Source organism: Solanum stenotomum, chromosome 8, assembly GCF_019186545.1.
Source record: "Solanum stenotomum isolate F172 chromosome 8, ASM1918654v1, whole genome shotgun sequence".
Taxonomy (NCBI): domain Eukaryota; kingdom Viridiplantae; phylum Streptophyta; class Magnoliopsida; order Solanales; family Solanaceae; genus Solanum; species Solanum stenotomum.
Genome location: NC_064289.1, coordinates 45,473,257 through 45,484,710, shown reverse-complemented (window position 1 = coordinate 45,484,710; position 11,454 = coordinate 45,473,257). Strand labels below are relative to the sequence as shown.

At 38.9% G+C, this 11,454-nt stretch overlaps 1 protein-coding gene across 1 annotated transcript; it reads right to left on the bottom strand.

The window, feature by feature from the left end:
- Positions 1 to 9,672: 9,672 nt before the first annotated feature.
- On the bottom strand, positions 9,673 to 10,467 carry LOC125873832 (uncharacterized). Its single transcript, XM_049554680.1, has one exon. The coding sequence runs from the start codon at positions 10,465 to 10,467 to the stop codon at positions 9,673 to 9,675; it is 795 nt and encodes a 264-aa protein (XP_049410637.1).
- Between the last annotated feature and the right edge of the window lie 987 nt (positions 10,468 to 11,454).

Here is an 11,454-nt window from a genome sequence, read left to right as displayed (position 1 = left end):
GTAATTCGGATGACCACTTGCCTTTAATAGAGTTTTCCTACAATAATAGTTATCATTCTATTATTGGTATGGCTCCATTTGAATCCTTGTATGGTAGGAGATGTAGGTCTCTGGTTGGTTGGTTTGTGCTAGGTGAAATTGCTCTTATTGGTCCTGAATCGGTTTATGAACCTACTGAGAAGGTTCGGCTCATTAGAGAGAGGTTAAGAATGGCTCAAAGTAGAAAAAAATCTTATGTCGATGTAAGAAGAAGGGATCTAGAATTTGACGTGAATGATTGGGTCTATTTGAAAATCTCACCCATGAAGGGTGTGATGAGGTTTGGCAAAAAAGGGAAACTTAGTCCCTGGTATGTAGGCCCATATCAAATTTTATAACGTATTGGGAAAGTTGCCTATGAGTTTGATTTGCCAAATGAGTTAGCCTCGGTTCATCCGGTATTTGATGTTCTATGCTTAAGAAGTGTATTGGATATTTGGCATCCATTATTCCCCTAGAAGGGTTGGGAATTGATGAAAGTCTCTCATATGAAGATGTTCCGGTAGAGATCCTAGACCGGCTAGTCAAGAGATTAAGAAATAATGAAATAGCTTCCATGAAGGTTTTATGGATAAATCATTTAGTTGAAGGTGCTACTTGGGAGGCCGAGACCGATATGAAGTCCTGATATTCTAATCTCTATCCTTATACTCCTATTCAAGCTTGAGGTAAGTAGTTCCTCTTAAGTTTTAGTGTTTTGGGAGTCGTGTGTGTTATATGTGCTTTCCATGATTTCCTTATGTTGTGCATGTTCTAGATGAAATTCATGTTTAGCAAGAAAATGAGTTTTTATGATTGACTTTCCTCATGTTGTTGTGCATTTAGTATGAGTTGCCTATTTCACTTCATAAGATGAGTTGATGAACATTCTTTAGTATGCTTTTGAGAGAAATTGCATATTGTCGCCATGATATTGTGTAGTAAGATTTTAGTTGGAGAAGGTAGTTCCTCCTATGAATATGAGAAATATTGAGTTTCATGCATATTGGGTTGTTAGATATTGCTACTACCTACTTGTATTGCATTGAATATTTTTTGAGATGGAGTTGATGTTTCCTCCTTTGAATTGTGCATTATTTTGATGTTTTATGTATGTTGGGCTGCTAGTCTTGAGTCTTTACTTCTGTAAGGTGTTTAGATCGTCATTTGAGGATGAATGTTCCCAAGGGGGAGATAATGCAACATTCCGAAAAACTAGTAGACTAAACTATAGCCTAATGTAAAACTAGTAGATTAAACTAAAGCCTAACGTAAGGGTTAGAGTCGTAAATAACTCCCGGTACTCAATATATATGCTTTTGGGTTTAAACGTCAAGGTACGACTCCCCAAGGACCAACCAACGGTCCTTGAACAGTACCCTAAAACAAGGCCCCAAAGTCCACCCACGAGAGGGGACCTACGGTCAGTAGGTGGACCCACGCCCCATGGGTGGGGATTGTGGGTCAAGTCCATAGAAAATGGGTTGAAGACCCCAACCCACGGTTCACCAGCATGCCACGTGGGTCCATCCATGGACCGTGGGTGGGTGACCGTGGGTGGTCACTGAAACTGCCATTTGGCAGTTACACTTTTGGGGTTTTCCTTTTTAATTAATTATTAAGTGATGTCGTTTTAGCCTATTTTTAAACACCTATATAAGTATTTTATACACCTAAACTAACTCATCTAAATCATAATTTCTAAATTTCCAAATCAAAACCAATATCCTCTCCAAATATTCTCTTTAGAACTTCAAGGAAGAAGAAGAAGAAAGGTGAAGGATCCATCTTTTCTACTCAATTTTGTGGGAATTCTTCACCAAGGTATGGTAGTCCTTCATCCATGGACAGTCTTCATCCATGGAGTCCCTCCAAACTCAATTTCAAAACTTGTAACTTCCTCAAAGCTAGGGTTTTACTCCAAGTCATGGATTCACTTCAAAAACTATTCTAATGATTTAATTGCTTTATATTATGATCAAATTGATGATTTATTACTGTTTTATGATGAATTCCCCAAGAATACATGAATTCTCCTATTTTCCTAATATGGATCTTAAAGTGTGGGTGTTGATTGATGCAACTAGAATATGATAGAATTATGTATGTAGTAATTGAACTACTTGAATAAGGTCATCATCCATGTCTAATGTAGTAATTCTAGATGCATTGATGGAATATGATCTATGGTCTTTGAAGGGAAAAGTATATGAATTTTGTATTATTATGAGATTTAAGTATATGCTTTATGAACACTTTGAGGCAAACTGATTATGATTATGATCTAGTTGTTGTGTTGTTGGTAGACTATCCTCATGTACAAACTTATGTATGAATATGATATGATGTGAAAGGTTTGTCACATGTAGTGATTCTAAGGTTGGAAGATTAGTCTCACTTATTGAATCTATGAGCTATTGTATGAATTATTTTGGATTGAGTGTCAAGACATTCTTCAATGAATATGCACTTAAGTCAAGACTTAATATGTAATCTATGGAAATTAATGCTTAGCACTGAGTGGATATGATTATGAGATGGAAGCTTATACGATAGATGAGTCCAGCTTTCGAAATGGGTTCCTTTTACCATAGTTGAGTCCGTGTTCCCAAAGTATGTATCTCATGAGACGGAAACCTTCTACCTTAGTTGAGTATGGGTTTCTAGAAGCAATCTCCTTATCCCATAACTATGTGCCCTCTTAGGTCTTTAGCTAGTGGATCCACCTAAGCTAAGAGTATGGTTCTACCTTAGGCAAGTAGGACAACCCCTTTTCGGTGTGGGGTAGACACAAGATTCCATGATAAGCTCACATGGTCTATGTCGGTTAAGGCATATTCTCTATTATGACAGTATGAATAAGAAATTAAATTATGAAAAGTAGTTACTCAAGAAGCTTTACTTAGTATGGGTAGGATTATGGGATCTTACTCATGCATTGCACAAGTAGACTTTGAGGGTTCTTATGGTATGTTTCCATTATGTTATGATGATCTACTGTTGAATATGCTTATGACTTAGGCATTTACCCTATTCGTCATGATGACTCTTAAACTTGACAAAGTGCATGCTTTTCAACTAAAATGCCCTTTTTAGCACGTCTTCATGATTTTGTGCATGACTATCATACTTAGTGCATTTTTGTACTAACCCATATTTTCCTACAGTTTCCACAAGTGTAGGGTCCAGTGTATGAGGTGATCTTCATTTGATACAAGCTTGGATTCGACTATTCTCCTTGCTTGTGGTGAGTCCTCATGGTTCGAGGACGAAGCATATCTTTGTAGTTCCTTTCTTTCTTGTAGTTGACTTTCGGATTATGTTGTAAAGGTTGTGACCCGATTTGATTCCAAGATTGTAATAGATGGCTAATTGATACAAGTATAGACTTCCGCTTTCCTTTATGAAAAATTTGGACTTGAAAATGTTTTTTACTCTTTATTGTTCTTTACTTATGTTATGATATGCTCTTATGTTATGATATGCTAAGTGGCTGACTTGGTTCCTTTCGGGGTTCTATGTGCCTTGTTACCTATAAGGGGTACCCTTGGGTTATGACAACATTGTATGGGCTGTGACCCTATTTGTTTCAAAGATTGTAATAGATGGCTATATTGAGACAAGTCTAGACTTCAACTTTCCTTTATAAAAATTTTGGACTTGAAATGCGTTTTTACTCTTTATTGTTCTATGCTTATGTTATGACATGCTAAGTGGCTTACTTGGTGACTTTCAGGATTCTATGTGCCTTGTTACGTCTAGGGGGTACCCTTGGATCATGACAATAGGTAGAACCGGACTTAAGATTCAGTCTCTGGAGTTAAACTCACAATAGCCCAATTACTACGAGTGTTAATTTATTGCCTCGGTTTTGAACTTCTCTATCAAGCAAGCACAAAACACCAAGAACAACAAAAGAAACATACAATACAACTAAATAACAGCAGCCATAAATTAGACCCACATCAATTTAGCAAAACAATCAATAATTTCTAAAACCCATCAGCTAAACTAGCAATTAATCACATGGTCAAACCCCCATGATTGGGGTTTTATCTAGTCATCACAAAAAGTGAAAATTCAATAACTACTACATGCTCCATGATTGAGTATTGATTTTCTCAACTTCAAAATGATTAAACTTTCCTTTAATTACAAGACCCAATTCGAAATTCTACTTGAAAGCTTCAAAATTGAGTAAGATCAGTGTTTTCTTAATTCTGGGTTTGAGTTTCTGAATGTTTCGATGCATTCTCTCTCTTCAAAATATCAATTTATATTGATCTAATATTTGACCTTTTAGGGCCAATCGGCGAGGAAAGTCGAGCTTTGCCGATCGGTCGGTGATTCGCCAATCGCCCCTGTCCATCGCCTTCTTGCTTCTTTTATTCATACGATATGCACTATAACTTTAGGAGATCTATGTCGGGATCGCCAATCACTTCCGCGATGCACCCTTTGTTCCTTTGGATCACCGATTTGCTTGCATCTTCACTGGTCATTCTGTAATTTCAGCGGTACACCCTCTCTTCGCCGATACATTCGGCGATTCGCCGATACATTCGGCGATTCGCCGATATGGAACACATTTCGCCCAAATTTCCCTCGTCTCAGATGTGGTATACTTTAAAATTGGGCGGGTTATAAGGACCACTCGCCGAACGACCAAGTGATCTTTGCGATCACCAGGATCGCTCTTCTCAACCACTTTGGATTATTAGACTCTTTTTGTCTGGTAGTGTCCTTGCTTTGCTCCGTAGCCTCAAATGCTGCAAATCAACACTTTAACATCAGTTTAGAACATTAATCAGGCATTTGAGGACACTAAACTATCAAAACAAAGCCCTAGATGAGTCTAAATCTCAGACTCATCAACACCCCCAACTTAAACTTTACTTACGATTAGCAGTTCAGCGAGGATGTCTCAAATAGAACTGCATAAGACCCAACATGAATGCACGTAAAAGGTTCAAACTACACATACAATGCTCAATTGTGCACTCAAAGATTCAAATTGTGACTAACCATTATCAAGGGTACTCAAGTTCACAATACTTGCTTCAAATGCAAGTTCAAGCTCAACAAAGATAATCAAATGCCCTCACAACAAATATGATTCCATAATCACACAAAATATCTCAAGAATTGAAAGTCCCAGAGCCACATACAATTCTCACACTCAGAAAGATGAACACATGCATGACTCTACTCATAGATTTGCCCTTATTTTCCAATCAACATTCGTTTCAACTCACTCAAGATCACAAAGGTCTTTTCAAGGCTTGTAGCGGGGATGAGTGTAAAGGTATGTTCATTTAGGCTTAGTGGATTCTACCTTCATGAAGTATGGCCTGCAAACCACTCTTTTTCCTTCTCCCACCTCATTATTCAACTCATCATGAATCACCAGATACCCCAATTCTTTTGCATTTTTCACTAGTTTATTTCATAACTTTATGTTTTTTTTATTCATTTTCTTTTCTTTTCTTTCTCTTCCTTTCTTTTCTCTTTTTTTTTACATGGAGGGGTTCCATCCTTTTCAAAAGAATCCAAAATCCAGGGGGAGTTTTTCACACTTCTTGACTTCCCTTCTCTTTCACCACACCCCCAACTTAGTTGGCCTAAGTTGGCTATTCAAACAAACCATACTTTATGAAAGTTATGGGTGAGGGGATAAAAAGGGGTCACAATTGTTCAAGTTTCTTCCAAGAAAAGGGGTAAGGCTCAAACGGTGTCAACTTTGGTTCACACATCTCAAAGGTTGACCAGAAAAGAGGTATATTGTCAAATTGGTTCACTCTTCAAAATTCTTGCCTAAGCTCATTTCAAGTGCTTGCATCACTCAATCAACCGGAGCAACGGGGAAAATTCTAGGTATCATCAAACACAAGGTTCAAAGTAATCTCATCACCCAAGGCATTGGTACCAATATCAAACAAGACTCCACACTTTCTAGCTAGCGTGCAATGTTCATCACCCGAGACTTATTCGACAACTGGCTAGTCACAACGAGATGCTAAAAGTTCACATATTGCCAATGTAACTTAGTTTGCCTCATCGTAGCCGTACATTCATGTCGTTCAATTTAGAGAACTATTCAGGTCATCGATATTGACCACAACCGACACTTGAAAAATTAAGAGAGTAACAAGCCACCACCCTACCAAAAGCAACCAGCATTGTCCTCAATGTGATCAAAGAACAAACATGACTTACAATAAACAAAAAAGACAATAAAATTAAAATAAAAGCAAGAAGTAGTGGCGCTAAACAAACAAAGTAGGGTAAGAAAGAATCTTGACTAGGTGGCCTTTTGGTGAAGGTTTATAGAGGCGGCTGAATAGATCGGTGAACCACCGAACTGCATGCACTCGCTGAAACATCCAGACTGTTACCGGTTCAATTTGGGTTGAAAGGCGATCGAGATCAGGTGTACCGAGCAGCATCGGCGCATTGATTAGTGGGCATGAACATCGCATAAATTTCCAGTATCTCAGCTCACCTTTTATGCTACAAATGCGATCAAAGTTGTGAATGCCAAATCCAATCGGTGTTTCGCCTAAATGGTCCTACCATCGCCGAATTACCCATACATGCACATTCAGCACACACATTATTCAAAATCACTAATGCTTGGGTTGCCTCCCAAGAAGTGCCTTATTTAACATCATGGCACGATGTGGAAATGCTTTCAAGCATCTTCTAAATAGACCACTTTGATCAATGCAATCTTATGACATTCCCCAAAATACAACTTCAAGCATTGCCCATTTACCTTGAATGTTGGACCTTCTTTACCTTCGACCTTAATGGCTCCATTCTTGAATACGCGTGTCACTTAATTGGACTGGACCATTTCGACTTGAGCTTTCCCGGGAAGAGTCTTAGTCAAGAATTGTATACCAATACAAACTCCCAACTCGAAATTCTCTTATAAGGATTTTAGAATCATGCCATTTCTTCATTTTTTACTTGTACATACCTACAATCTAAACCTGAACTCTTCCATTTTGTTCAGCTGATCTACTCTCCCTTTCAAAGCATTTGCCCAATGCAGATTTAATACCTTTAATGCCTATAGTGCTTTATGTTCAAGTTCAATTGGTAGGCGACAAGACTTCCTAAAAACCAGCTGATATGGGGACATGCCAATTGGTGTCTTGTATGTAGTGTGATACGCCCAAAGAGCATCATCTATCTTTCTAGACCAATCAATTCTATTTGCATTCACTGTCTTAGCCAAGATACTCTTAATCTCCCGATTCGAAACCTCAACTTGGCCACTTCTTTGGGGATGATAAGGCATTGTCACTTCATGTTTCACTCCATATTTATGCAATGCGAATGCAAACAACCGGTAGAAAAAATGTGAACCTCCATCACTAATGACGCCCCAAGGGGTGCTAAATCTTGCAAAGATGAAGCGCTTTGGAAATTGGACAACTCTTCCCTTCATTGTTGGGTAGTACTAAAACTACCACCCATTTAGAAACATAATCCACATGCACCGAAATATACTTGTTACTAAATGAGCTCACAAATGGCCCCATAAATTCTATTCCCCAGACATAGAATAACTCAACTTCCAGAATGGGCTGAAGAGGCAACTCATGCCTTTTTGACACTCCACCTTGTTTTTGGCATTGTATGCATTTCTTGAAAAATTCATGGGTAAATTTGTAGAGGGATGGCCAGTAGCAACCACTTTGAAGAAATTTAGCGGTTGTTCGCACACCGCTATGATGACGACCAACCGGCGAAGCATGACAATCATTTAGAATTTCATTGACTTCCTCCTCCGGCACATATCACAGAATAATGTGGTCTGCAAATTCTCTGAATAGCAATGGTTCATCCCAAAAATATCTTTTGACATCGAACAAGAATTGCTTTTGTTGATAGAAGTTTAGTTCTTCTGGTATTAGCCCACATACCACATAGTTAGGAAAATCGGCATACCAAGGGGTTTACACAAGAGTGGCCATGAATACCTGCTCGTCTGGGAATGAGTCGTTTATGTCTAACTCAAGCTCATCTTTCTCTTTGCCCTCCAATCTAGATAGGTGATCGGCCACCTGATTTTCACAACCTCTTCTATCCTTGACTTCAAAGTTGAATTCTTGCAATAGCAATACCCATCTTATCAACCGTGGTTTAGCATATTTCTTTGCCATTAAGTATCGCAGGGATGCATGATTAGTGTGAATTACCACTTTGGTGCCTAGAAAGTATGCCCAAAATTTCTTAAATGCATATACTACTGCAAGTAACTCTTGCTCCATAACAGTGTAGTTACGCTGTGCCCCATTCAATATTTTGCTTGAGAAATAGATTGGATGAAATAGTTTATTTCTCTTTTGTCCCAAAACAACGTCCAATGCTGTCCCACTTGATCGCACATCACTTCAAATGATTCCGACCAATCTGGGCTAATAATCACCGGGGTAGAGATTAATTTCTCTTTCAAACACTTAAAGGCTGCCTTACATGCGTCATCAAAGTCAAATTTCACCTCCCTCTCCAATAGCTTGCACAATGGGAGTGCAATTTTTAAGAAGTCTTTGGTGAATTTCCGGTAGAATCCGGCATGTCCCAAGAAACTCCGAATACCTTTTACCGAAATTGGTGGTGGTGGTTTCTCAATTACCTCAATCTTTGCCTTATCAACCTTCAACCCCTTTTGAGATACTTTGTGACCCAAAACTATACCCTCCCTAACCATGATATGGCATTTCTCCTTATTTAAGACTGGATTGGTTTCCACACATCTTTGAAGAGCTTGCCCAAGGTGTGCCAAACATGTTTCAAAAGAATAGCCCACAACTGAGAAGTCATCCACGAAGACTTCCATTGTATCCTCTACCATGTTAGAAAAAATAGACAACATGCAATGTTGAAACATCGTCGGAGCATTACACAACCCGAACGACATCCTTTTGAAAGAGAAAGTACCATAGGGGTAAGTGAAAGTGGTTTTCTCTTGATCTTCCGGTGTAATAGAGATTTGATTATACCCAAAATAACCATCCAAAAAGAAATACCATCCACACTTCGAAAGTCGATCGAGAATTTGATGCAAGGCATGGGAAAGTGATCTTTTTCAGTCCAAGAATTTAACTTTCGATAGTCCATGAACACTCTCCTTCCGGTTCCTGGTCTCATAGAAACAAGTTCCCCTTTTTCATTTGGGACTACTATGATGCCGCCCTTTTTTGGTACACATTGCACCAGACTCACCCATTTGCTATCCACAATAGGGTAAATCACACCTGCATCCAACCACTTTATTATCTCCTTATTTACCTCCTCTTAAATCGGTGGGTTCAATTTCCTTTGATGTACAACACTCAGCTTGCACTCATTATCAAGTTGAATCCTGTGAGTGAAAATGTTAGGTGGTATGCCCACAATGTCAGCGATAGTCCACCCTATTGCCTTGATGTACCTTCTCAACACCTCAAGAAGCAACTTTACTTGTCATTCAAGCAAGTCAGCTGCAATGATTATGGGCAAGGTGTTATTTGCCCCCAAGAATGCATATCTAAGATAAGCGGGAAGCACTTTCAACTCAAGCTTTGGTGGATCCTCCGTGGATGGTTTGGCCGGAGGATTTTCTCTATTTTTTAGATCAATATCTATCTTCAATGGGTTCCTTTACTGTTCACCTAATCTCGAAAGAGGGACTGCCACTTTATCATAACCTTGCACTTTAGTTTCATCATAATTTGCAAGAGCAACCTCAAGAAGTTCACTCATACACATCAAATGGCTCACACTAGCCACCGTTTCATCAATTACATCAATCGTCGAAACCACATAAATATCACTCGGGTGTTTTATTGACTTGCACACATTAAAGGTGACCTTATCTTCATTTATCGGAAACTTCAATTCCCCACTTTCAACATCTACTAGCGCTTTCCCGGTTGCTAAAAATGGTCTTCCCAAAATAATGGGAATTTTAGCATCAATCTCACAATCAAGAATAACAAAATCAGCCATAAAGATAAATCGATCAACCCTCACCAATATATCATAGAGTATTCCAACGAGGTGCTTGATCGACCGATCCGCCATAAGAAGCCGCATTGTTGTGTATTTTGGTTCGCCCAACCCAAGTTTTTTATAGATTGCATAGGGCATTGGATTTATAGTTGCCCCCAAATCACATAGAGCTTTAGCGAATTGGAGCATACTGATAGTGCATGGGATGGTGAATGCCCTCAGATCTTCTACCTTTATAATCATCTCGCTAGTCATAATGGCACTACAATTATGAGAAACTTTGATTGTCTCAAAGTCCATGCTTCTCTTCTTGGTGACTAGCTCCTTCATGAATTTGGCATAACCTAGCATTTCCAACAATGCTTCCACTAACGGTAGATTTATAGAAAGTGTTTTGAACATTGATACAAACTTCTTAAATTTCTCATCCTCATTTTTCTTCATGAGACATGGGGAAATGGAGAAACTATTTTGGGAAGAGGTTGTACTATCTTTGGAATTGAGGTGCCCTTTTTCTTTAGCTTTTTGCAACTATCCGTCAAGGCTTTGCTTGTGACTTTCCTCCTTCTCTTTGAGCATATCACTTTCTGGTGCTTGAATGAGCTCCTCTTCCTCATGATCTCTCACCCCATCATTACCACTAACATTACCAACCGCTATCTTTCCACTTCTAGTCACCACCGCTAAATTTTTTTCATTATCAGCCCTCAAAGTTATTGTGCATTCAGTTTCACCCCTATCAAAAACCTTGAATTCCAATTATGCTAAAAGTTGACTTAGTTGACCCTCAAGTTGCTTGATTAAATCAGCGTGAGAATTCACTCAATTATTCAATGAGGAGAAGTTAGCTTTCATCTCTTTTAGCATATCATATGAGCCTTCAACCTTGTCTAGGATGCGCGACAACAAATCATCCACTCAGAGGCTATTCAAACTACCCTTCGACTTTGAACTATCACTTGATTGCGTGTGGTCCTCTTCATGATTATCTTCTCTTCTCCAATAGTCATTTATTTCGGCCCATTCTTGATAGCATCACCTATGCTCTTCTTCTTTGTGTGAGTTCCAACCTTGATTCCCACCCTTCTTTGAGTAGCACGAGTGAGAACCCTCCTCAACTCTAAACAGTCTCCTTATTTCTTTGGGTTTGCCCATATTTTCTAACACTTGCTTATGTAGCAGCTCCATTTGGGACAATATTTTACTAAATTCTCATCCCTCTCTTTCTCCTTGTCAAGTTGTTCTTGTGTCATTCTAAAACAAAAAGGGGAAATTCGATCCTTTATTCCTCCCCGAGCCAACTGGTCCGCCACTTCTTTATTCACTAAATCTAGGCTCTGGTAAAAATACTAAAGTATCACATCACCCGGCAGCCCATGAGTGGGACATTGTAATAGCAACTTTCAGAATCTCAGCCAAGTTTCATGAATT